We start from the raw sequence: 27,522 nt of genomic DNA, 5'->3' as shown, positions 1-27,522 counted from the left end.
TGTAAGAATGCTAAGGAAAAATGTGCTTGTGAAATAGGTCACTGGTTGGGCACCAGCCTTTTTCTAGTGCTTGCTAGAAATCAGTACAATACTATATCTATTGGTATTAATTTAATTTGAAACCGAATTTTTTTTCCAAATTATGCCATAAAAAAATCATAAAATGAAAAAAGGGCAACAGTTAGTCCATACTATGTATCCATTATTCAGCACACGAGGCATGCATCATCCATAATTCAGCACACGAGGCATGCATCATCCATTATTTAGCACACAAGGTATGCATCATCCATCATTCAGCACACAAGGTATGCATCATCTATTATTCAGCACACAAGGTATGCATCATCCATCATTCAGCACACGAGGCATGCATCATCCATTATTCAGCACACAAGGCATGCATCATCCATTATTCAGCACACGAGGTATGCATCATCCATCATTCAGCACACGAGGTATGCATCATCCATTATTCAGCACACGAGGTATGCATCATCCATCATTCAGCACACGAGGCATGCATCATCCATTATTCAGCACACAAGGCATGCATCATCCATTATTCAGCACACGAGGTATGCATCATCCATTATTCAGCACACGAGGTATGCATCATCCATCATTCAGCACACGAGGCATGCATCATCCATTATTTAGCACACGAGGTATGCATCATCCATTATTCAGCACACGAGGCATGCATCATCCATCATTCAGCACACGAGGCATGCATCATCCATTATTCAGCACACGAGGCATGCATCATCCATCATTCAGCACACGAGGCATGCATCATCCACCATTCAGCACACGAGGTATGCATCATCCATTATTCAGCACACGAGGTATGCATCATCCATTATTCAGCACACGAGGTATGCATCATGTACTGAATTCAGCACACGAGGTATGCATCATCCGTTATTCAGCACACCAGGCATGCATCATCCATTATTTAGCACACAAGGTATGCATAATCCATTATTCAGCACACAAGGTATGCATCATCCATTATTCAGCACACGAGGTATGCATCATCCATTATTCAGCACACGAGGTGTGCATCATCCATTATTCAGCACACGAGGTATGCATCATTCATTATTCAGCACACGAGGCATGCATCATCCATTATTCAGCACACGAGGCATGCATCATCCATTATTCAGCACACGAGGCATGCATCATCCATTATTCAGCACACGAGGCATGCATCATCCATCATTCAGCACACGAGGCATGCATCATCCATTATTTAGCACACGAGGTATGCATCATCCATTATTCAGCACACGAGGCATGCATCATCCATTATTCAGCACACGAGGCATGCATCATCCATCATTCAGCACACGAGGCATGCATCATCCATTATTCAGCACACGAGGTGTGCATCATCCATTATTCAGCACACGAGGTATGCATCATTCATTATTCAGCACACGAGGCATGCATCATCCATTATTCAGCACACGAGGCATGCATCATCCATTATTCAGCACACGAGGCATGCATCATCCATTATTCAGCACACGAGGCATGCATCATCCATCATTCAGCACACGAGGCATGCATTATCCATTATTTAGCACACGAGGTATGCATCATCCATTATTCAGCACACGAGGCATGCATCATCCATCATTCAGCACACGAGGCATGCATCATCCATTATTCAGCACACGAGGCATGCATCATCCATCATTCAGCACACGAGGCATGCATCATCCACCATTCAGCACACGAGGTATGCATCATCCATTATTCAGCACACGAGGTATGCATCATCCATTATTCAGCACACGAGGTATGCATCATGTACTGAATTCAGCACACGAGGTATGCATCATCCGTTATTCAGCACACCAGGCATGCATCATCCATCATTCAGCACACGAGGCATGCATCATCCATTATTCAGCACACAAGGCATGCATCATCCACCATTCAGCACACGAGGCATGCATCATCCATCATTCAGCACACGAGGCATGCATCATCCATTATTTAGCACACGAGGTGTGCATCATCCATTATTCAGCACACGAGGTATGCATCATCCATTATTTAGCACACGAGGTATGCATCATCCATTATTCAGCACATGAGGTATGCATCATCCATTATTCAGCACACGAGGCATGCATCATCCATCATTCAGCACACGAGGCATGCATCATCCACCATTCAGCACACGAGGTATGCATCATCCATTATTCAGCACACGAGGTATGCATCATCCATTATTCAGCACACGAGGTATGCATCATGTACTGAATTCAGCACACGAGGTATGCATCATCCGTTATTCAGCACACGAGGTATGCATCATCCATTATTTAGCAAAAAATATTTAATAGGATAATTATTCATAAAAAGCTAATTCTAATTATTATAAAATTAATATATAATAATATAAATTATTATATTCTCATTATTCATAAATTCAGATAATCCGCTAAATTTTATATCGTTTGTATCAGATTCTCAAGCAATTATTGCCACTTGATTTCATGATTGATAATCGGTTTTTACTTTTTACCAAACACATTTTAAATGGATATAATATAAAAAAGCGCTCCTAAAATTGTCAGATGTCTGATATTGAAGAACTATTACAAGTATGTTATTAAATGAAGTTAAATTCAGAGAGTTGGAAGTTTAAATATAAATATATTATAGTGACCCATCACATATAGCTTCATAATGTGACTGAAAGCAAAAGTGCATTGAAAATATTGAAGTACATCAAAGTTCGATTAACACCCTAAAGCTGAACACTGCCATCAATAATTAAAAACTTAGTTGACCAGATAATTCGTTGGCTCAGCTCTGGTAACCACAGATATAATATTATTGCTTTACTCATGACTCCCTTTGCTATTTTGGTGTAAAACGTACCCAATAAATATACAAACAACTTTCAACAAATGCTCATTCTAACGGTAATTTTTGCTTTCTCGAGTAAAACATTTAATGCTGTTTCTATGATGTTAAATGCTAAAGTGTTAGCAAGTTATCTTACCTTTTCGAAAATAAGCTTATCAACACAGTTGATGGCGGTTTTACAAAATAGCCGTTTGCAAGTGTTTTAATGTATTTTTAAATGGACCATATACTTTTCAACTATGAAGTGTCTTGTAAGAAATTGAGTGCAAATCTGCTTTTTAACAAGTTCTTAGCTTGACTGGGAAAGCAAGTTCACGGCCTGACTGGGAAAGCAAGTTCATAGCCTGTATGGGACAGGAAGTCCATAGCCTGTATGTAACATGAAGCTCCATTGAGGGTCAAAAAGAAGACTTGTTTGGTAGTTGAAGTCTTATTGTTACAAACAGAGAACATAAGAAGGTTGCAAGCACATTGTGACTATACACGTTACCTTGTGACAGTTGATAATCATTGCCATCTTGGAGACCAACTCTGAAGAACTCTCCTCCTCGCTCCAGGTCTGAATTAGTCTATCCAGATAGTTAGAGACAGAAGGGCTCTCCTGGTACTGAAGAAACAGTTTTACGAGGAAAGATCGTAGAATAGAAGTTGGGTTCACAATGTCTTCGACTTGGAAAATGGAAAATTCTCGTCTTCGATCACGAAAAGTGACACGGTTCATCAGCCACTCCACGATATCCATGTCAGGGAAAATTCCAGGTAAGAAAACCAGCTTTGACACAAAATGGACGAAGAAGTTGTTGATGCCTTTTCGGAACTCTTCAAAATCCTTCTTCTTTGCCTCACTGCAAGCATAGATCAAAGATAACAAGTTTGAAATTTCATCGTGGAAAATGTGTTCAAATGTAAATAAACTATAAAACAACATCTTACTCAATAGTCTCATCTTCTTCTGGTGTGTAGGAACAGTTTTTAGGAACTCCTTCATTGCAGGCGCGTAATGGACAGAAATCAAGTTGTTTCAGGCACGATGAGCAGAGGAAATGCCCACAAGATGGCAACTTAGAAGGTGATCCAATGGCTTTTTCACATCCGGGACACGTTTTGGGGCAATCTCTAAACAAATTGAAAAAAAATCTTCGTTACTTTGTAAAAAATTTAAATACCTGTCAGTGTGGGAAATTATATAATATACATGTTTTTCATTAAAAACCATATTGTGTGTTAACTTGCACAAATAAAACCAAAAATTATTTTAAAAAATTGACATACTTATGAAGACTTCTGATGCGATCTCCAACTATCTTTCGCAGAGAGTTGACAACTCCGTCAAACCCTTCCTTCTGATAGCACACAACTTTCCCAGAAGCCTAAACACATCAAAATTTCAGTCTTAAAGAATAGAGAAAGCATAATATTATTATGCTTTATTAGTTATCTTGAGGTGTTGACTGATGTTCTAAAAAAAGAATCAAGGAGATTGACCCCCTAGAAGCTGAGATATAGACAGCCAAACACAGGTCTACCTAATAAAGAATCAGAGGAAAGCCCTTCGAAAATCCCGAAAACTGTGACGTATAAAATCGACTTAATGGTCATGTGCCGGAGTTGCGCACCCTTACCGCCGTTACTTATAATGATTGTTTTGGCTACGAGATGTGAAACGCTTCTCGCGATAGTAAATAATTTACATACTAGCTCTGGTTTCTCAGGAAAATTATCCAAACATTGTGTGGTAAAGGCATTTGCCCACAACCCCTCGCCATGATTTTTTAAAGCAGAAGAGCAGATTTTGACTATTGTGCTTCAAATTTAAACTCGATCTCCACGGATATGCTCCGAAGATCATCTGTTCAACGAACGGCGCGTGTATAGTCTATATGCGATATCCGCGATTGCAGTTTGTTTAGAATAAGAAATAGGAATGGGACTTTTTGTTCCTTCATCATTTTTCTACTGTGTATCTACTGCAGCATTCAGTTGATTTTCATGATTATTGTCACTATTAACAGACTGGAAGTTCACTACAGCCATAATCTTAAAAAGACTAACTTGACCGTGCTGCTCTTGCTATAAGAAAAGAAAACGATAACTTTTGCTTTGATTTTTCTATTGATCTATTATCTTATCTATGATTATTTTTTATGATTTATATAATATTCATAATGCATATTATACAAAATAATAATATAACTGCGTATAGAATAAATGATGTAACTAATATAATTTGTAGAAAATTCCAAATGATAACCGAGATTGATGATTGATTTAATTGATTCGATTTATTAGCTATAGTTAAAAAATCTGAACAACGCTAAAGATGAGTCTGAATAGGGAAGCTAAGTAGGAGAACAACAAAACTGAGCTGAACTAACAAGATAGCGAAATGTTGCGAAATAATAGATGCGTGTAATTATTTTATGCTAAAACTAATCTACACGTCAGAGGGACTGGTTCAGAATTCTAGGAGCGATGATTGTTAGGCCCAATTTGATTGTTCTATACTTCCAGGGATTAAACCAATTAAAACGCCGTGATTGTTATAGGAGAGCGCATTAGTTGGCTTAATTGACCAATGACACACAAGTCGATTTCATACGTCATATATTGATGATTACCAAAACACTTTTGTTTTTTGGTAGACCTGTGTTTGGCTGGCTATATCTCAGCTTCTGGTTGGTCAATCTCCTTGATTCTTTTTTTAGAACATTAGTCAACACCGCATGATGAATAATAAAGCATAATAATATTATGCTTTCTCTATTCTTTAAATAGTCTAAAGCTTTTAATTCTTGTCTCAGATACTCACCTCCACTAAACATTCTCAACACTAGTTGTGTATAAACTGTCTTTTACTGTGTAGCTGTTCACTGTCTCATAGACTGTATCCCTCGCTTGATTCATGCGCATATACAGTTTATACCGCATTATGTACTATATGCTCTACTTTAAACCATAACTGTCAAGTACACCTTTTATCGTATTTTCTAAGTAAATCAGACACGCGGATTCCGATTTAGTACTCAAAATAAAGATTGGTCCACTAACTTTCAGAGTATTGAAGGCTTTATTACAGCGTTTTTATATCGATCTCGAAAACAACACAATTGGCACAACAAGCTCCGCCCATAAATACGTGACGAAACCTAGCTTTTTCAGGAACGGAAGTTAGGGATGTTTAGTCCGATTTCGAATAATAGAGATGGGTGTCTTAAAACCCGTTATTAACTAAATCCAGCCTCTAAAATAATCTGTCTTTTATGAAAGGTATATAAACTATTTAAAATTGTTCGTAGCTTATTACATTGTGTTTAAATGGGCTGAATGTCGAGAAAAATGAGCTCAAAAAAGCGCAATTTTATCACAAGCTAGCGTTGTTATCGCGCTTTTTTGAGCTCATTTTTAAATATGCAATGTTATATACTGTAGCTTAATTACTTTTCAGAAAAGACAGATTATTTTTAAGACTGAATTTAGATAATAATATATTTTAAATAATGGGTTTTAAAACACCCATCTCTATTATTCTAGATCGGTCTAAACATTCCTAAATTCTGTTCCTAAAAAGCTAGGTTACGTTAGGTATTTATGGGCGGAGCTTGTTGTGCCGATGGTGATGTTTTCGAGACTGATATTGAAACATTATTATGGTGTAACCTTTTGTTAAACAAAGGGACATTTATACGGCCTATAGCTTGCACTCTCTCACAGGCAGAGCAACATTAATGTTTTCAGCACCAGCATTTTTATAAAAGTTTTTCCTATACGTCGAAGTAATAAACCGAGTTAAACAAGGGACTACTCTAAGTGAAACATAATAGATTAACGGATACAGTTATTACTTATTCCGACCGTGTTACTTTGGAATTGATGAGAAACGACCGAAATACTTTGGAATTTGAAGAGGACAAAAAAAGGTCTCTAATCGCGTCATACACTACTTCTAAAGAACATTCTAAATGCCCATATAAATGCTTTGAAGTCTTCAGATCTAGTTATAAACAACATTATGGATAAATCTGAAAACAACAGGATACATTTAGAACTTAATGACTTCAAACCATAGTTTAGCTCTGGTGATTCTGATGATCAATCATCTCAGGCTCACTCGAAACCACGTCAACCACAACAACAAACTTTAATGTATATCGATATAATCTAGTCGTTACTAGTATCATTTTATGGAGAATCTTCCACTGATCATTTTTATTATCATCTCATGTTTATTAAGATAAAACAAACCAGTTTTGAGTTACAATCAAAATAGTGACTGTTACGCATATTGAATATTTTTTCGGAATTTATTCGCCAACAAAGGGAAACTACTAAAATAATTACCCACGAAAGGGTTAATTCCAGTATATTAAACAAACAAGTTCTCTATTAACCACTTGCTCATTTTGTTTAGCTGATACATAGTACACATTGCGTATACATTAATTCGTATTTACCTTTTTACAGTTCAAAAAGTTCTTATACAGTGCCTTATGTACCGAACCTATTTGCCACAGCATACACTTCCCTTGGACAATAATATTTAGTAAAATTCTCAGAATTTCTGTATATGTTTCAAATACTTTGCTAATTAGTGACCTTAGGTTCATTCTACTGATACACTGATGTATCTGCATAATACCTTAACTTTCCTCCATTTTCCTTAACTAATACCTTCTAGCAAGCCGATGTATCGGCTTTAGCGGTAATATAAGTACAGACCGTAAGCAGAAGTATTGGCTTATCAATAGGGCTTCACTTTTCTTTTCATTACAACGCCTATACATTAGCTAAACTAATCAAATGTGGTTTCCAACGAAACAACCTTGTTGCCAATCACGTGCAACCCATAGAAAGAATTTTGGCTCAACAATTCCATTTCTTATCATTTTTTAAAATGGCAAAACGAGGTCGTTATTGTCATGGCAATAAGAAACACACTGCATTCGTTCAATGCAAAGACAAATTCTGAGACTGAGATTCCCTAAACAATTTTATACTTATCATGTAGAAAATTTTGTTCTGAATAAGATGCATTTTACAGTAAAACGATATCTGTTTATATTCTCGAGGTATTGCTTAAATATTGGCGCTATATCGGTTTTTCAAAAACCTCTTTGAATTAATTTGGGCAGAATAATCGTTCAGTCAGAATTTAATGCGGTAGTGAAAGAGTTAAATACTGCATAGAATTCACACTTACATTACAAGTGATTCATATCAAACTTGCATTGAAAGGAAAATATAACAAGCAGCCCTTTAACAGCCCTTGCCATTCCTAGTTTTACCTAACCAAGGCAATGCCCTAACAAGCAGCCCTTGCCACTCCTGCTTTTACCTAACCAAGGCAATGCCCTAACAAGCAGCCCTTGCCATTCCTAGTTTTACCTAACCAAGGCAATGCCCTAACAAGCAGCCCTTGCCACTCCTGCTTTTACCTAACCAAGGCAATGCCCTAACAAGCAGCCCTTGCCATTCCTAGTTTTACCTAACCAAGGCAATGCCCTAACAAGCAGCCCTTGCCACTCCTGCTTTTACCTAACCAAGGCAATGCCCTAACAAGCAGCCCTTGCCATTCCTAGTTTTACCTAACCAAGGCAATGCCCTAACAAGCAGCCCTTGCCATTCCTGCTTTTACCTAACCAAGGCAATGCCCTAACAAGCAGCCCTTGCCATTCCTGCTTTTACCTAACCAAGGCAATGCCCTAACAAGCAGCCCTTGCCACTCCTGCTTTTACCTAACCAAGGCAATGCCCTAACAAGCAGCCCTTGCCACTCCTGCTTTTACCTAACCAAGGCAATGCCCTAACAAGCAGCCCTTGCCATTCCTAGTTTTACCTAACCAAGGCAATGCCCTAACAAGCAGCCCTTGCCACTCCTGCTTTTACCTAACCAAGGCAATGCCCTAACAAGCAGCCCTTGCCATTCCTAGTTTTACCTAACCAAGGCAATGCCCTAACAAGCAGCCCTTGCCATTCCTGCTTTTACCTAACCAAGGCAATGCCCTAACAAGCAGCCCTTGCCATTCCTGCTTTTACCTAACCAAGGCAATGCCCTAACAAGCAGCCCTTGCCACTCCTGCTTTTACCTAACCAAGGCAATGCCCTAACAAGCAGCCCTTGCCATTCCTGCTTTTACCTAACCAAGGCAATGCCCTAACAAGCAGCCCTTGCCATTCCTGCTTTTACCTAACCAAGGCAATGCCCTAACAAGCAGCCCTTGCCACTCCAGCTTTTACCTAACCAAGGCAATGCCCTAACAAGCAGCCCTTGCCACTCCTGCTTTTACTTAACCAAGGCAATGCCCTAACAAGCAGCCCTTGCCACTCCAGCTTTTACCTAACCAAGGCAATGCCCTAACAAGCAGCCCTTGCCACTCCTAGTTTTACCTAACCAAGGCAATGCCCTAACAAGCAGCCCTTGCCACTCCTGTTTTTACCTAACCAAGGCAATGCCCTAACAAGCAGCCCTTGCCACTCCTGCTTTTACCTAACCAAGGCAATGCATATTTCTAGACGTTAGTTTAAACATACATTGAGGAAGGGAAGGATTTGTTGTGCAGGTCGTGTTCCAAGTCGATCATCGACCTTACTTGGCATGATGACGTGTTCGACATAGAGCTTTTTAAGCTCCAGTCTCAACCACTGTGCTCTGCAATACTCAGGAAGTTACAAAATATATTATAAAAACAGTTCCAATATGATCTAAATACAAACATGAGCTAGCGTAAACAGATGAGCCCAGTAATTACTCCAATGCTGAATACACATATATAAATGCATAAATACAGCATAATCAAAACAAACATGTCGAAAGTTCTCCAAGAAGAACACGGTCATGTATTTAGTATGCTACATGAAGGGTTGATTATTTTCCGCATGTATCCTTTTTAGACAGTCTCATCACAATTCACAATCACAATACTCAGAATGACAAGCCGTCAGTAGCGAATACCACATTATAACATATCCTTATCAACAGACTAATTTGCAAGATAAAAATCAAAAGGCGGAGATGTTAAGCTTTTTCTATTATGATGACCCTAATGGTTATGAACCAAAGAACATGATGAACTTCGTGACACACGAGTAGAAGAGCAATTACAATATTTTGTAAAATGTAATCAACTGTTAGTTGTAGACAATAACACCCTCAGAGCCTCTTCAATCTGAGGCTATTCTACCTGCAGCTAACCAGCTCATCACGAGCAAGATCACAGGAAGATGGGTCAATGAGTTTTTCTGCCAAGAGTTTACACTGATCTACCAAGCCCACCCATTCTTCTGGATGCTTCAATAGACTCTGTAGCGGAGCCTTCCAAATAGCATCTATGAGCTGACGGATTGCGATAGCGCCTATATGTGGCATCTGCAATACCAAATGTTGGGTGATAACGCTAATTTACAAGCAATAATGCTTTGGGCAATGGAAAAGACACATTGGAAATGTCACATCAAACGCAGTTAACTTTTTCGTTATCAAACTTTTTACTAGAACAATTAAATACAGTGAAACTTGGATAAATCGCCCTCGGATATATCGAACACATGGTTAACTCGAATGGATTTGCTTAGCCCATTCCCACGCAATGATAAATGGCTTTAGATAACTCGACCGAAACTCCGTTAACTCGAACAGTTTTTTGCCAAACGGCTACCGAGACGGTTGTTACTATCGCTTTAGAATATCACTTTATTCCAAGCTATAGAGATAAACATCAACTTTTAGTAGTTCTTAGGCCTCGTTATTACCAACATCGGCCAATATTTTCATTAACGACTTTTCTAAATGTTTGCAAAAATCAAATTTTACCAAACCTCCGCTTAGCGATAAGCCCTCCGAAAGCAAGAAAAGCGAGGTAAAATTTGGATAACTTTAAAGTAATATCGGCAAAATTGATAATGGGTTTTTAATAGTAAATCAGTTTTGTAATAACTGACTTACTGCAAAATTGATCTTGGTTAAAACGCTCGGTAGAAAAATACGTATGTATTTTTTCTGAGCGTTTTAACCGCGATCAAGTTTTGCCAATTTTAATCTGAGAACGTCCTGGCAGTCACATCACCTAAAGCAACAAACAAATCTCAAGTGATAGAAAAATATCTATACTTTCTGATTAAAGATATTTAAAACTTCACACGAGAGACCCTTTAACTTGCAACAAGCAATCTATGCTTTTGATTTATATATAGTTTGTTTATGTACTTGTATCTACTGATAAATACGTGCACTTATGACTGTCCTGATAACTTGAACGCTCTAATAACTCGAACACTTTTGCTCGGTCCCTTGAAGTTTGAGTTATCCGTGTTTCACTGTATTTGGTAAAGTCTAATATTTGAGACGGGCACACATATGTTGTCATAATCTTCGAACCACACAATCAATGCAAAATATTTTGGTAATTATCATAAAATAATCAGCATAAAATTTTACAGCAGCTTATGCCATGAAAAAGGAGTTAAGACAGTTTTTCCAGACAATTTTGCGACTACCGTAAATAACATAATTATTACTGCTAAAAATAAAATGATCCCTTTCAGAAGTACTACTGTTCAATATATAATCATCAAAAGTCCATTGAACCTCCATAGCTGTAATGCTTCTTTGCAATGACTAGCCTTAGCTATCACGGCTAGTCATTGCAAAACTGCGATAAAAAAATTAAGTTTTTAGAAAAGGCAGTTAAGCTCAAGATGTGTTGTAAACATGATCTGTATTGGCTAAACGCAGGCAAATGATTGTTTCATTTTTCTCATTTTAGAACAGATATTACAGGCTAATTAATAAACTACTGCTAATCAGACACGTTTTGTACGAAACCTACTCAAGTCGTACAACACACCTCTCTGCTATGCGCAGACGCTGTTTCGAGTTGCACAACACAGCTCAAGGCTCAATGATTTAAGCTGCATATTTGACCGACTAACACAAGGTTACATTCAACTTGGGTTATCTAAGCTATTCAAAAGAGTTTTTTAGGTGACAAGTGGATGTTAGATTTGTCTCCCCTGTAGTGAATAAAAATGGTACTAATGAGATGGAGAGGACTATCAAATATTTAAAATTAACACCTTGTACTTTCACTAAAATCTTATATAAATCAACTTGAAATTATTCAAAAGCATGTATCGAAAAGGTATCAAAAGGTATATCACCTAGGAGACATATGTTCCACAATGCGCAAACAACAACAAAATTTCAGTATATTTCAAGAGAATATTTAAAGATTAAAATCGTCAAACCGTGATTGCAGTTGAGAAACTCAGAGGAAAAAGATGTGCCCAGTTTTCCCTCAACATGACATCAACAGTGCCGCTTCCTGTTTATAAGCCATAAATACATGCTCTTATTTAGCCAATAATCAGCATCTTATAATTACTTATATGTTTACACGACATAATAAAACAATGGGACTAACCCTCTTTGAACCCTAGCCAATCTTGTCAATGTGTCAGTAAACCTGGGAAATTTGTCCAACAAAGTTTGATCTGAAGTTTTTAAACTTTTATTAAATATATCTAAATGTGCTGATAATACAATGATATTTGGTAAAACACTAGTAAAAATGTCGGGCAACTGACAGCAAACAGAAAAAACAGTACTTCACCATTATTGGTGCTAAAACTAAACTCGTAAAACTATTTACAGTAGTAAAAGCTCCATCGACAACATGTTCATCATCATTTCATGATGATAAATGGAAATAATCTGGAAATTTATAGTTAGTATCATAAAAATCTTCATTTGCATCACAATCATATATGACCTACCAACGAATGAGACGTATCAATTTTTTGGCGATACCATTATAATAAAATCTGTTGCTATAAAGGAGGAAGTAGATGAAGATAGAGATAGTTGAAAACTGTTACAAATGGAAGTGAAATTTCTGGTCTGCCATCCTGTGAAAAAAAATTAGGCTGGTTTTCGCTGTTACTTAGGAACAGCTTTTGTAAACAGATCCATGTGAATGTCAGTATTCCGGCCGCTAGGGCTTCTGACACACCCTACGCAATGCCGGAATAACAGCCATTAGGGTTTAAAACGTTAAATCACTTGAAACCACTATTGCAGCAATGTATCTGACGTATTATTTGAAGTTTTATTCCAGCAATCACGGGCAAATACAAAATGATATATATTTCCAAATGATGTGCAATACGACAATCTTGAACACAACAGCCGATGATTATAACTAGAGTGACAAATAGGAAGCGCAGACAACAAACGACATCTCTATAATTTCTGATAAAACTTTTAGGAATTGTTGTGATCACATGTTCAATGGAGAATCATTGCTGTACTTCAGGCCCTTTGCTTGTTAATCAAGTTAAAACTGGTAACTAAAAATGTTTCATGAATAAATATTACTCATCTATGACTTGCTAACCAGACTGAAAATAGTGATATTAGGAAGAAAAAAAGAAGTTGCAGACCAACATATATATATATGGCAGATATCTGACCTTTGCAGAAAGTGTTATTTGATGGTCTTCTTCAACTTGGTCCAAATTTTCATCGCAAGTCACTGGTGAGCCTTCTAAAGGACCAGGATTTTCTTCATTGACCTCTAGATTCTCCCTCGCCTTGCTGTCCGAAGCATCTTGGAAAAGCTGCAAAGCCTCACTGACCTGCTCTTTTAGTTTTGAAGCAAATGAAGCATTGCTCTCACCAAACTCAACCTTACTTGACTCTAAGTCAAAGCTGAGGATTGCTGACAAGCTCTGAAGCTGGTGGAGTAAGTTGAGGTATGCTGTGTGCACACGAGTGATGCTGTAGTCGCCGTTCGTCATCGAAGATAGCAGTGTCTGAGCAACAATCTACAAACATCACAATCCCAAATTTACAGAAATACAAAAAATAATAATCATTGCTTAACTGTCATACCTCGACATACGAGTGCCCCAACATATGAGAATATCGAGATACGAACACAATTTCAGACAAGTTTCTGCCTTGAGATGCGAGAAAACTTTGACATAAGCCAGCTGGCTCTTGAAGACCTTGAGAACAGCATCGTTCAGTTTTTCTCATCGAATCAGTTTGAAAAACATTAGGTGAAAACATTAGTGAAAGCGCTGCAAAAAGTGTCAAGCCGGAAAAAGCTAAAAATTTAAGACGATGACAAAATCAAAGTTGATCAAAGTTGAAATCAAAGTTGAATCAAAAGAAGATTATAGCTTAGCTTTAAGTATGCATTTAGCATGCTAAATTCGTTAAGTTAAATTTCAAAGTTTGAGTCATGTTACGTAGCAACCCAAAATAAAGCGTATTGAATGGGTTGCTGTCAACTCTCTTCCGTCACTACGACTGTCTAGGAGATAAGAACTCCATACAGTCCTGTACATAGTAATGCTACATTTTATTGCAGATCATTACCATTAAATAAGTATTTGTAACTTTGTGAGCATCAGTACTGAATTACAACAATTAAAAACATTGTAATATTCTGTTTTCACAGTATGGGAACGGATTAGTATGCATTTAGTTATTTTATACAAGAAATATTGCATTGAGATATGAGAATATTGACATACGAGCTCAGTCCCATAAGACGTTAAGCTTGTATGTCGCAATATGACTGTTTTTGTTTAAGAAAAGGATATCCTCACATGGTTGTTTTCCTTAAGAGTAGAAAACTCTTGTATTAATGATCACATTATATTCATATCTTAAGATTAACAGGCACTTTTAGTTCATCATGAAAATTAAATGAAACGCGATCTTATACATACATCTCTTAATAGTACCATCCATCATCTCCATATGTGTAATCCAATAATTATGACCTTAAAAGTTGACTTGCAACAAAATTCACATTAGCAATTTGATACGAAAAGATTCACCATAGTCTTACTCTGTTGTGTTGTAGGTGCCAAATAATGTATGTGGAAATGTGATTACAAGCTCTTAAAAGCTTAAAAACAAAAAGCCGCTGTAGACTGGAACCTCTTTATTTCGATGACGTAGCCATGAACTTTGGCTATGTTCTCACGTGAATTGAAAGGCCAATAAAAAGCTCAATATAAAACTTATCATAGCACTAGTTTATGACAAAAACTTCGGGTTTTAGCGAGGACCCCGTATCAAATATAGATGCTTGCTACTTTACAGTTTTGTTTCGGTTTGGTCTAATTGGCAAGTTGTAATGTGATCATGTGACCCAATACTTTGCAAATAATTTCTGCAGCACTTTTCGATTATCACAAGTGACCAACAGGCTCGTCATGATTATCAGACAATGATATATACTCCTTCAAGGTAAGACTAAAAAGTTAAACAAATTTTTACGGTAAGTTATAGGAAATCACTGCTAGAAGTGACAGCATTACCATGACGATAAAACAGACGCGTAAGAACAATAGACATGGTCTTATTGAACGCGTGAAGTATATTAAATTTTGTGAAAATATTTCGACGAATAAGGTTGCATGAAAGTGTAAACAGAAGCCATCTCTCACAACTGCGTCACATTTTAGCCATTTTGGAAAGTGAACCCAATATATGGAGGTCTCATGTGGCTGCGATTTTCTGTTCGTTTTTGAGCTTTTAAGAGCTTGTAATCACATTTCCACATATTTTGCACCTACAACACAACAGAGTAAGACATGTTGAATCTTTCCATATCAAATAACTGTAATGTGAATTTTGTTGCAAGTCAGCCTTTAAGCTATTTTAAAATCTTCCCTTACATTTACCTTTTTTGTGGCTAGATATTAAAATAACCCGGTCTTTTAACTGAATAGCAAAAAAAAACAATTGCAAAAACTTGCATTTCAGTTTTTTGATATATCGAAAGAAGTATATGAGATATAATTCAGTAAGTCACACCATTTTGCGCACTACTAAAGCAAATTTATTGCCTCTAGGTCAATGAAGCACTGCTTTGAGAAAATCCGCAGATTAGAGGTCACTGATTTTAGAGGTTAAAATCACCGATTTTAACATCTAAAACTTTTAAAATATAAGTTGAACCATTCCTAAACATGAATAAAAAAGTAGATTTACCGTACTTTTTGGACTATAAACCGCACCCCTATATAAGCCGCATCTGCTTTATTTTCCAAAAATCGATAATAGAACAATACATAGGCCGCACCTTTGTATAGGCCGCAGAACTCAGGATGGTGCTTTTTAACACATCAGCAACTTTGCTGTTTAAAACGGAACAGTGTCTAACGGCACTGTTTCGTATTGACCGATGCTTTTTAACCTAGTGCCTAACGGAACAGTATCGTTAGGCATTGTTTCATATTTTCTTTCATCACTAAAGGCGCACTAACCGTAGATTATGGTTAATGCGCCCTAGCGGTCAAAGAAAAAGCCACAGAATAGCCGCAACCTTATATAAGCCGCATGGCTCAAATCATCAGAAAAAAGTAGCGGCTAATAGTCCGAAAAGTACAGTAAATCGTCATCAGAAATCAAATTGGTAAGCATGATTTGTCATATTGAAAATTTTCTAAAAGCAAGGTAGCCACAAAACTTATGAGGCAACCAATATCATTACTCTAGGAAGTGTGTTACCACTGCAGACTTGAGATCAAGTCTCTCTGCGATTTCAGAGATAGCGAAATGAATGCTTAATGATAACAAAATCCTAACGGAAAGGACAAAACTTGGTAAAATTACTGCTTCTTAAGCTTTTTAAAAATATTTATAGACAAAATCGAATTATTAAAACTTCACTCTTACTTTTCTTTTCACTTTTAAGAACAGACGAGCAAGTTTTGAAGAGCAGACCATTTGAGCACTAACCTAATCCTACTTCAACCCGATTGGGAGACATCCCATTCTTATGAAACCTGTTTGCATACCTCATGCTCAGTCAAACTTGAACAGGGATGTGTCATGTAGACAAAGTCATGGATGTAATCCATGGTAAACTTCTTCATGGCTGCTTCATCAAGCTCTCTCAGAACTTTACCAATGGTCGTCTCTCCAAACGGTTCTGCAAGCCACCTACCCTGCCGATCTACAATCCGAAGCAGCATGAGAATATGTAAAACCGTTACTTTAAAGCAAGTTCCATTGATTCTACAGGTTTAATAAAATAGAACAATTATATCATAAATATGTATAAATAATATAGAACAACAGAAAATAAATAAGAGTCAAGTAATCAATAACTTTGATGGGTGAATGCTGTGCAACTCATATAGCTACAACCAGACAAATTCTATTGTGATGTATCGTGTAGGAAAGAAGTTCGCTTCAGCTAGTGCCAATATATATATATATATATATTAAAATATAACGTCTCTCACCTTTAAAAACTGCTGCATTAGGTGTCACTGTAATCAGCTGCTCCACAGTGTCTCTCACCAGCCAAGAGAAAGGAAATCTGGCTTCAAAGTCCCGAAAAACTCCAAGGCCTTCCTCATTGACTGTATATGACTTTGGAAGTCTCTAGAAAATTATATATAAAGTCTGCAAGACTTTAAGATCAGGGTAATATCCGCTAATTGATAAATCACGCTAATTGTATAACAGTATAAATCGCTAGCAGGAAGTCCAGCAATGCATGGGATTTTTAAATTTTCAATCAGATAGCTCACAGATGGGTGTTCAAGAGGCTGGTGCTCAGAAACCTGACAGAGTTTTGAAATCAAATTACACTTTTGGCAACCTGGCGGAAGGCCCAAGTCTGCAAGATACATAGCGGCCGACTTGGGCCTTCGCAGACTAACTAGCGTTTGCGCCAACTAACAGACAGAGATACAATGACAAGAGGAATTTATTAATTAATCTATATATATTATATAGATCTGTGTTTGCTTATCTGTTGTTAGTGTTTGTCATAACGCCAAAGCTTTCAAGAATAAAAAAACCCACTTCATCCTGGATTTAAACTCGGAATCTCCAGGCCTGCAGACGAGCGGGCTATCTAATACACTACACAGCCCTTGCCATACTCTTGATGGCGAGCAAGCACATGCGGCGCTTGTTAAAAAATACTATTGACCAGCTTGATGTCATTGGCTAGCTTCATGGCTATAATTATAGTAAAGATTTAGGCTAACTCAAAACTACTAGCTTACCAGGTGAGTTAATCAAATTTATTAGGTAATTATTTTGGCTTCTAGCCAAACATTCAGCTAGAAATTAATATAGCGTCATTGATGTATCTAGGGTTGGATATGACTAATAGATGCAGTGAGGTTGCCCCAGAATGAAAAGTATTAGATATTGCAAAGCGTAATTAAAAAGACAGAATATAATCTGTTTTAATTAAAAAAGGTATTGAGAGAGGTATAAGAAGTAACACATTTGTAATTCTTTGTCTGGTTTTAAATTATATAACACAGCAGTAGTGACTATCAACTAGATGTTCAAACCAACTAAGCTATTAGTGTCATGCTAGGACTGTCAATAATAATGCTTCAATTAAACTTTGAGCGGAAAGGAGACACTGTAGCAAAGTGTAAATTTTTTTCATTTAGTTTTCACGCGTCTCCATTTGAAGTTTCATGTCAGAAAATTCTACAATGATAAAAGAGATATATCTATAATAAATGTGAGAACATTTTGCCAACTGATGCAGTCTAAACAGGCTTTTCAATTTCATTTGGATTAGCTTATATCCCTACAGCAAGACCTTAACACATGAGCTAAGCAACAGACATACACATGTACCAGTTTTTAAATTACCAATTAAAAATGATTTGCAATTTTTATTAAACAAACACTTTAAAACTTTGAAGTTATTAGGATGCTAGTGCTTTTACAAAAATTCTAGGTCAAGTTAACATAAGCTTTATCATAATGAATATTTTTACTCTTAATTTATTTTTGCTCTTACTAATAAGAGCTACCCCTCTGCGTGAGGTTATGTCACGTCATCACTTTGTGTCATGACAAAAAGTGCTAGCGTATTTGCTCCCATATAGCAACATATATCGCCTGAATGCATCAAGCTTGTGTGGCTGAATTGGTGAGGCGTCGGACTGGCAAACCGGAAATCAATTCTTCTGTGATACGAATTCTTTATTCCAAAATTTAATAGCTTTATCTGGAACTACACAAATACCAACCATGAGAAATACAGTGAAACTCGGATAACTTGCCCTCGGATAGCTCGAACACATGGTTAAATCAAACAGATTTGTTTGGTCCGTTCCCACGCAATGATAAGTTGCTTTAGATAACTCGACCTTAACTTTGTTAACTCAAACAGTTTTTTTGCCCAACGGCTACCGAGACGGTTGTTTTTGCTTTAGAATATCACTTTATTCCAAGCCATAGAGAAAAACAACAACTTTTAGTAGTGCTTAGGCGTCATTATTACCACTATTGGCAACATATTTTCGTTAACGACTTTTCTAAAGGTGTGCAAAAATCAATTTTTACCAAACATTCGCTTGGGGATAGCCCTTCGTAAGCAAGAAGACGCGAGGTAGCCTTCAGATAAACTTAAAGAAAAATCGGCAAAACTGGTTTTTGTTAAAATGCTCAAAAGAAAAATATGTCTTTTTTTCTGACCGTTTCAACCGCGATCAGGTTTTGCCTATTTTAATCTGAAAACGTCCTGGTAGTCACATTACCTAAAACAAACAAACGAATCTCAAGTAATAGGAAAATATTTATACTTTCTGATAAAAATTGTTAAAACATTACATGAGAAGCCCCTCAACTTGCAACAAGCAATCAATGCTTTTGATTTATATATAGTTTGTATATGTTCTGATAAATACATGCGCTTGTGACAGTGTTCTCATAACTTGAACGCTCTGATAACTCGAACACTTTCTCTCGGTCCCGTGAAGGTCGAGTTAGCCGAGTTTAACTGTATATATGTACATATCAAAAATTAGTAACAAAATAGTATGTTAACATTAGTAACTACGGTTACCTACAGTACCTTTAGTGTATTTATTGTATTTAGTGGTTATCATTTGCAATAAGATGTAACATGAGTATGTTACATGTGCTACTTACATGTACATGTACTATGTGCAGTATCTCCGTAGGGAGTTCTTACCATCGGGACAGACTTACTAAAAAGTTTGAATTTAACTTAAATGAATGTAGCTTACTAAACACACACTTGAAGCCAAGTTTTAGTATGTATTCTCAACTATTTTACTGGACTTCAACTTTTACTTTTAAATATTTTATGTCATTATCTTTTACAAGTAGATGTTTCTGTTCAACGGACCAAGGTAATTTTCAGAGCTGAACCATTTTATTAATAGTTTCAATTCTTTCATTACGCCAATTTTTTCTTGTTCTGATGAAATCACTGCACACGAAAAAACTTTTGCTGATGTACACTCTGAATTTTTGCTGGAAAAAATAAAGCTTGTCATAAAGCTATAATTTTAAGTTTGTAGAAATCAGCAAAAAATTCTGCACAAGAACCAACCATTTTTAACATTATTTTTAGTTTAGTAAAACCGGTAGCAAAAGAAAACCATTTTTGTATCATTTTCGCAGGTTGACCAAAATGCAGACCTATTTTCTCTAATATAAAGATATAGTTATCACAAATATCTGAAAAATAATACATGAGACGGTATGAAGGCTTTCCAAAGCTAAAGAGTTTATGCTATTTGGGTTGAACGTTGCTGCTCAACTACATTATATTATACAAATTAGAATGCGGCTTAGATTAGAATATTAGAATGCTGCATTCTAATATTAGCATATTAGAATGCGGCTTAGCAGTAGGAAAAAAGAAATGACTCTAGATAAGATGGGTGTTTATCTGAACGTTGATATACCAATAGTAACAATCAAAATGCTATTCGCACCGAGCTTGGATTCTTGCTTGTCGTCCCCTTAGTTAAGCTTTCAAAGTTCAGTCCAAGCTCATCAGACTTTGTGAAAATGTCGAGCCAAAGTTTGACAACTTCCTTTGATCCCTTCAGTAGCTGGAGATTGTGCTGGTGATCTATGAAGGCGATGACAGCAGCTAGAGCCGGTCTAAATGCTCGCTCTAAAGAATCCTCCAGGGCATGTCTAGAAACAGAAAATCACAAGGGTATGTTTACAACCACAAAAGGCTAGAGAGTCGTATTTTAGTTGAGTTAGTTGAGAGAACAGAATAGTTAGTAGAATAGAATGTGCTAAAACCATGAAAAACCCTCTTCACAGACTCACTGTTTAACTCGTTGAAATATTTTACGGAAATTTGTCGACTTTATCAATCTTGTATTTTAAAAACTATGAAAATATTACCTTTATTCACACTATTTAAAACTAGTACATCTTGCAGAAAAAATTTTTCATTTTCATTTTGTGGCAATTAGATAAATATTTTTTTACTTATGGTAAACGTGTAGGCCTACGTGCAAAGTAGCAAAGTTTCATGAACTAATTATTCCGCAGCTACAAAAAGTTATTTGTAAAGACTCAATTATAATTGTAAGAGTTAACAAGAGTTAATTTTGTTAGCAAAAAGTTTAAAAGTTTGTTTGAAATCATGCTAGCATGACGCTTGAATGCAAAAAAACACTGAGACTAACTATTGCAAGTTAGTTTTAAAAAGGAAACAGAACTGTTGGGTTTTTCATCAAAGATGAAATGCCAATTCTAATTATTAAACATCTAGTACCTACTAATAGTATAAATACTGCTACTAGTATTGAATAAATAAGGTATAAGTGACTATAGCTAGTAGTATTAAATACATCTACCTACAACCATAAAAAACATGAGTTACAAAATAAATGGCGACTAGGCATATTTCAACATTGAGTAACTACCACTATCAACCAGGAAGCCTGCTGGCCTACGAAGCCTTCAAAACACAATTCTTACCGGATGGTTTCTGACTTTTTCATGTTACTCGCTTTAGCAGCGTCAACTTTCACCCATTGTGTCTGCATATTCATATCATCTTGCTCTTTCAGCAGGTTGTACACATGAGTGAGGAACTCCTTGCGAAATTCTAAACAACAAAAAGCTGTGTGAAGTGCTAAGTGAAATATTTTAGTTTATTTAAAATAAATAATATCAGAATATCTAGTTTGAACCATCAAACAGAAAATAAATTATTATATAAATTTATACCATGACACAGTTACAAAAGAGAAAATAATACTTTGAAACCTGCATATTAGGCCATTAAGTTTTACATATCTCAACACAGCATAACCATTTGTATTGAATACTACTACAGCTATGTTTGTGAAACATGAAAAATTGGTGTAGAGCATAATTATGTTACTTATATTTTAAAATTGATAATATACCTTCATCTTTCAGAAGTGATTTGAGGGTTGCTGCGCGGTTAGATGATGGAGCAGATGTTATGATAGAAAAAGCACCGGGAAGGCAGTATTCTAGAAACATGAGAACATCTTCAGCTTCCATGCTGCTAGCAACTGTTGTTACATCACTTGCTGTATCACTTCCATAGACATCTAACTCAGTGTCCGGGCAATCCTAAAGAAGTTACTCAATTGTATAGTAAAACCATAGTGAACCACAGCAGTGAGCAACATCTCTAAGTATTTTAACTCTAACAATCTTGAGTTTGTAAAACTATAATCAGGATATTAATAAAGATAATTACATAATAAATAAATTATAAGAATTGAACTAGCCAATCAGAGAACATGGAGCTATTAAGTACCCACAAGGGAGTTTTTTAGAACCTCAAATAAAACTTTTCTGACGCTTTCTAATGTTGAAAGATCATCTGTCATAAAATCAACCCAATATGGGGCTGAACACACGAAGCTACCTTAATTAGGTGACTGAACAATTGAAAATTACAACGTTGCAAGCACTAGGACAAAAGGTGATATAAATATATATACTGTAAAACCTCCAATAGAATGCCACCTCTAATTGAACGCCACACCTTATTAAACACCACCTCTATTTGACCGCCACTATGAGAGTAAGGTTGAAAAATTGAGTGCCACCCTCTAATTAAATGTCACCTCCAATTGACAGCCCCCTTAAACATCTTTGATCTTCACGAGCCCATAATATCAAGTGATCAGCAAAAAAGTGTCTACAACACCTTATTAATAACGAATCGTCTACATCAATAACAATTAATTCCCTTGTTGTCGAACTTCAAAGCTTTTCTGTTTTCCATTAAAACTAAAAGCAGCATCATAGAAACAATTAATAAATGTCTCAGGCTAATAGTGGTTCCTTGTTTAACACGGTCTTTACACTTTGAAGTACATGTATATAAAAATTGTTTACATTTACAAAGGTAGATGGACGACTAGTTTTAGGTTAAATGTCGCGTTTAGCGAGCAAAGCTTGTATGCGTTGCATTTGTCCTATGATATATATGGTATACATGGTATACTGTATTTATATATAACTAAACACAAACAAAACATATTAAAATAACAATATTCTTACATCCATGTCAATAAGCGGAGGTAGTGACATGTCCTCAGCGTCACTCTCAGATGAGCTTTTGGAGGTATTCTTCATAGTAATCAAAACACGTCGAATTAGCTCTCTCGGTTGAATTTGCATGCAATAGCTGACAGAAGGAAGCTTGAAGGCTGGAGACCTCGGATCATCAATGTGTACACACTTCCATTTTCCACCTGTGAATTTGACAGATTCAAGTCTAGATCATTTAGCATGCTTCAGAACATGGCGATGATCAGAACATGGCGATGAACAGAACATGGCAATGTTTAAGAGCTCAACTGCGAACAAAAATTCTTTGACACATTACAAATATACTTGTCAATGAACTAGAGTAAAATCTAGTCATAATAACTAAAATAAGGCATTATAATTTTATTACGAAACTACAAGTTATCACTTTTGAAATTTTGACAAGGGTTAAACCAAACTTATTTATGAACAAATTTGCAAGCTATTTTTCTTTTCACGGGGAATTAATTTTCGTAAGTTTTTTAACCAGAAAAAAAAGAGCAACTGAACATGTGAGATTGCTGACAATATGTGAGATTTTCAGTTGACTCTCTGCCTTTCAAGACAGAGAGTGATCTCCCCTCTCGAGGTTGACCGTTTGTAATACATATTGCGAGCACAGTCTTGCCAAACTCAGATCGAAAGAAAAACTAGTGATCTTGGCTGAGAAGTGATGAATAGCTACTATATCCTACGTAATCTGTATATATTTGACGCAACAACTGAGGTGTCAAACGCCAGTTGCTGGTGGATTAGACGGTCTGTCAAAACAGTAAAAGGCATACCAATCTTGCTATAGCTAGGGTTGACTACAGAAAAGCCTAGGACTAGCTGAAGCCTTGAGTGCCGAAGGTTGTACAATGTCCACCATGCCTTGTGGTGTTCATCACGACGTCAATGACGCACTAGAAGACGTTGACCCACTAGAAAACATACTAGACAGGTATGGCTAACTATCAAGGTGACTTATTATGACAGCTACTATTCTGTATATGCTTAAACCCTTTAAGCAATGTGCTGGAGGTACCCAGAATGAGTACCAGTTTAAGAGTAACACCAAGATAAACTACCTCATCTAAATGTATGGCATCGAGCCGAATGCAAACAAAGAATGGGATATGTTGATTCACTAATATACCTTAGTCAGGCCTACATCAAGGAACTCAGACTCATCTCTGGTATTTAGAAATGTGAAATGTTCAGATTGCCAGAAGCACACAGATTGCCTGGAAATGCCAGCAGGTGTGATGAAGGATTTGGAAGAAGACTACAAGTACTTGAGGATTAAGCGAAAGCAACATGAACTGTGAAACTGAAGTACAAGTTCGGAAGGTCTTATGGAGTGAGCTCAGTGCCTTAAACCAAATCATGACCATAACCGCATATGCACGGCTGGTAATAAGGTATCCAGCAGGCATAATAACATGGAGTTGGGAATCCAAGGAAACGGATCTAGCAACTCGTCGGCTGCTGACCGTGCATGGAGCACTCCAGCTGAAATCTGATACTGCTGGGTTTATCTTAGTAAGAAAGAGAGGGCAGGAGGCTCAAAAGTGTACAGCAGACAGCAAAAGAAGAACAGATCAAGAACTTATGCAGCCTTCATGGTCACCACAGACAAGTTGCTAGCTGATTTCCGCTCTATTGCTGTGACAATGAAACCACACGCTCATGAAATCATATATGACTGTCATATCAAATCGCTCCATGCTGCCTACCCCTGACAAGTATGTGAGGTTGCCGACCTCCACCAAACATATATGTGGCTGAACCAAGGTGATCTAGCTGCTAGTACAGAGTTGATAATCATGCTGGTGCTTGAGCTAGTGCTTCCAACTAGGCAACTCCCAACACAGATCTATCGTACTAGAAATAATTCCACATGTAGACTGCAAGGATGCACTAGAAACCATTCAACACATCAGTGAATGCAAGCAGCTAACAAGCAATGCATACACTTAGCAACATAATGTCGCACATGTATGTAGTATACAAAAGCTTATGCAAGACGTATGGCCTCAATAAACCACACCACAAGAGGGAAGTCCCTGATAAGGTCAAAGAGGCCGACAGGGCTAAGCTCATCAGGGATTTTTGCATCTGAAACGACGGACACAACTTGGTAAACCAGCCAAATATCGTAGGGGCCTTACAAGAAGAATAGGAGAGCTACTATAATAGCAGTACTAAACGACTACAACATCGCCAGCAGAAAAGATGAAAAGTGGACAAATATACCACACTCAGAGAAGAGATTTAAAAGTGCCGGCACATAAAACCATCTGTAATTCCAGTAGCCATTGGGGCATTAGGTGCAATAACACTTGTATGTCAAATGTGACTTGCCCAACTATGGGCAGCTAGCTATGCAAGTCTGTTGCAGAAAAGTATGCTAATGGAAACACTTATGAGGTGAACGCTAAAACTCATAAATCTCTGGAAGGAGCCTCGAGTTTAAGTGGACATTATCATCACTTAAGTTAAAGGTTGACTCACAACAAAATTCACATTACAGTTATTTGATATGAAAAGATTCACTGTCTTACTCTGTTGGGTTGTAAGTGCCAAATATGTGGGAATGTGATTACGAGCTCTTAAAAGCTCAAAAACGGACAGTTAATCGCAGCCACACGAGACCGCCGTCGTTTGGATTCTCTTTCCAAAACGGCTCAAATGTGACGTAGATGTGAGAGATGGTTTCTGTTTACACTTTCATGCAACCTTATTCGTCAAAATATTTTCCCAAATATACTTCACGCATTCAATAAAAATCATGTCTATTGTTCATACGTGTCTGTTTTATCGTCATTGTAATGCTGTTACTTTTAGCACTGATATCTTATAACTTACCGTAGAAATTCATTTAATTTTTTAACCTTAGCTCGAATGAGTACATATCATTGTCTGATAATCATGACGAGCCTGTTGGTCACCTGTGATAATCGAAAAGTGCTGCAGAAATTATTTGCAAAGTATTGGGTCACATGATCAGATTACGACTTGCCGATTACACCAAACCGAAACAAAACTGTAAAGTAGCGAGCATCTATACTTGATACGGGGTCTTCGGTAAAACCCGAAGTGTTTGTCATAAACTAGTGCTACGATAAGTTTTATATTGAGCTTTTTATTGCCCTTTCAATTCACGGGAGAGCATCACATGACAAGACGATAACCAAATTTCATGACGACGTCAGAGAAATAAAGAGATTCCAATCTATGGCGGCTTTTCGTTTTTAAGCTTTTATGAGCTTGTAATCGTATTCCCACATATTTTGCACCTACAACACAACAGAGTAAGACATGGTGAATCTTTTGATACCAAATAACTGTAATGTGAATTTTGTTGCAAGTCAACATTTAACTTAGATAATCACTAAATCATCATATAATCACTTATATTATATATACATATATATAATCTTAGTTACGCTTTGTAAAAATCACTGAATTGCTTACATCTATTCTGCATGTATGTGCTATGATAATTTGAAACATACAACAGCCTTGCGAGCCCGCACTATGAGAACAGGTTCTCCAAAAGATTTCTTCAGTACAGGTTTATACAGCCTACGTCCCTCTAGCCCTTATCATGTACCTACTTAACAACTATTGCTTGAAGACCTCAGAATGATGTATAAAAAAATTGATTTTTTACAGGCATATGCCAACTTTTGTTTACTACATAAACTACAAATAAACATTTCACGCAAATAAATTGTACCTTGGTATCCACTAAAAGGATGTCCTCTAGCGAGGCTCAACAACAATACAGTGTGACAGTTCTGGTGTTGGCTTGATGTCTCTCTCTGAATGATGTACCTGACTGAGTCTAGGAGTTCAATGTTTTCATGAGCGGCTTCACATTGTATGATCAACAGTTTCGAGTCGGTAGTCAACTGCTTGCTGTAGAACTTCCTGTAAAATGTAGCACAATAGCTTTGAGAAACTATATACATATTTTACACAAAAATAACTGAAGACCTATTAATATAAAATCATTTTTCTCTCACTTGTGCATTTCCCAAAAGACAAATCTGCTAACAATTAATTTGATTGTAGTATTATGCTGATTAGATAGCATATATGAATTTATACAGTGACTAGCCGAATGCCCGGCTTTCCACAGGTATTACAAAACAGCTTATAAACAGTTGCAGGTAATGTAGTTGCCTGCCACTTGCCATTAGCTAATTGGAGTAAGCTCATACTTTGAATACTTACTAATAAGACCCGTAAGAGCAAGCATGAAATGACATGCGCCGCAAAGGAC

At 36.8% G+C, this 27,522-nt stretch overlaps 1 protein-coding gene across 1 annotated transcript in view; it reads right to left on the bottom strand.

The window, feature by feature from the left end:
- The window catches only part of LOC137398120 (E3 ubiquitin-protein ligase rnf213-alpha-like), an 89,106-nt gene that overhangs the window by 21,187 nt on the left and 40,397 nt on the right, over window positions 1-27,522 (bottom strand). The window contains exons 23-35 of the mRNA XM_068084229.1: window positions 26,974-27,167; window positions 23,220-23,413; window positions 22,085-22,277; window positions 21,651-21,780; window positions 20,642-20,849; window positions 17,156-17,297; window positions 16,706-16,863; window positions 13,355-13,708; window positions 10,069-10,253; window positions 9,419-9,536; window positions 4,165-4,262; window positions 3,826-4,008; window positions 3,383-3,737 (exon numbers count right to left, since the gene is read on the bottom strand). Of these exons, the coding sequence (XP_067940330.1) occupies window positions 3,383-3,737; window positions 3,826-4,008; window positions 4,165-4,262; window positions 9,419-9,536; window positions 10,069-10,253; window positions 13,355-13,708; window positions 16,706-16,863; window positions 17,156-17,297; window positions 20,642-20,849; window positions 21,651-21,780; window positions 22,085-22,277; window positions 23,220-23,413; window positions 26,974-27,167 (2,512 nt within the window). The remainder of the gene's footprint in view (window positions 1-3,382; window positions 3,738-3,825; window positions 4,009-4,164; window positions 4,263-9,418; window positions 9,537-10,068; window positions 10,254-13,354; window positions 13,709-16,705; window positions 16,864-17,155; window positions 17,298-20,641; window positions 20,850-21,650; window positions 21,781-22,084; window positions 22,278-23,219; window positions 23,414-26,973; window positions 27,168-27,522) is intronic.

Source organism: Watersipora subatra, chromosome 6 (assembly GCF_963576615.1).
Source record: "Watersipora subatra chromosome 6, tzWatSuba1.1, whole genome shotgun sequence".
NCBI lineage: Eukaryota > Metazoa > Bryozoa > Gymnolaemata > Cheilostomatida > Watersiporidae > Watersipora > Watersipora subatra.
This window is presented reverse-complemented; position numbering and strand designations above follow the sequence as displayed.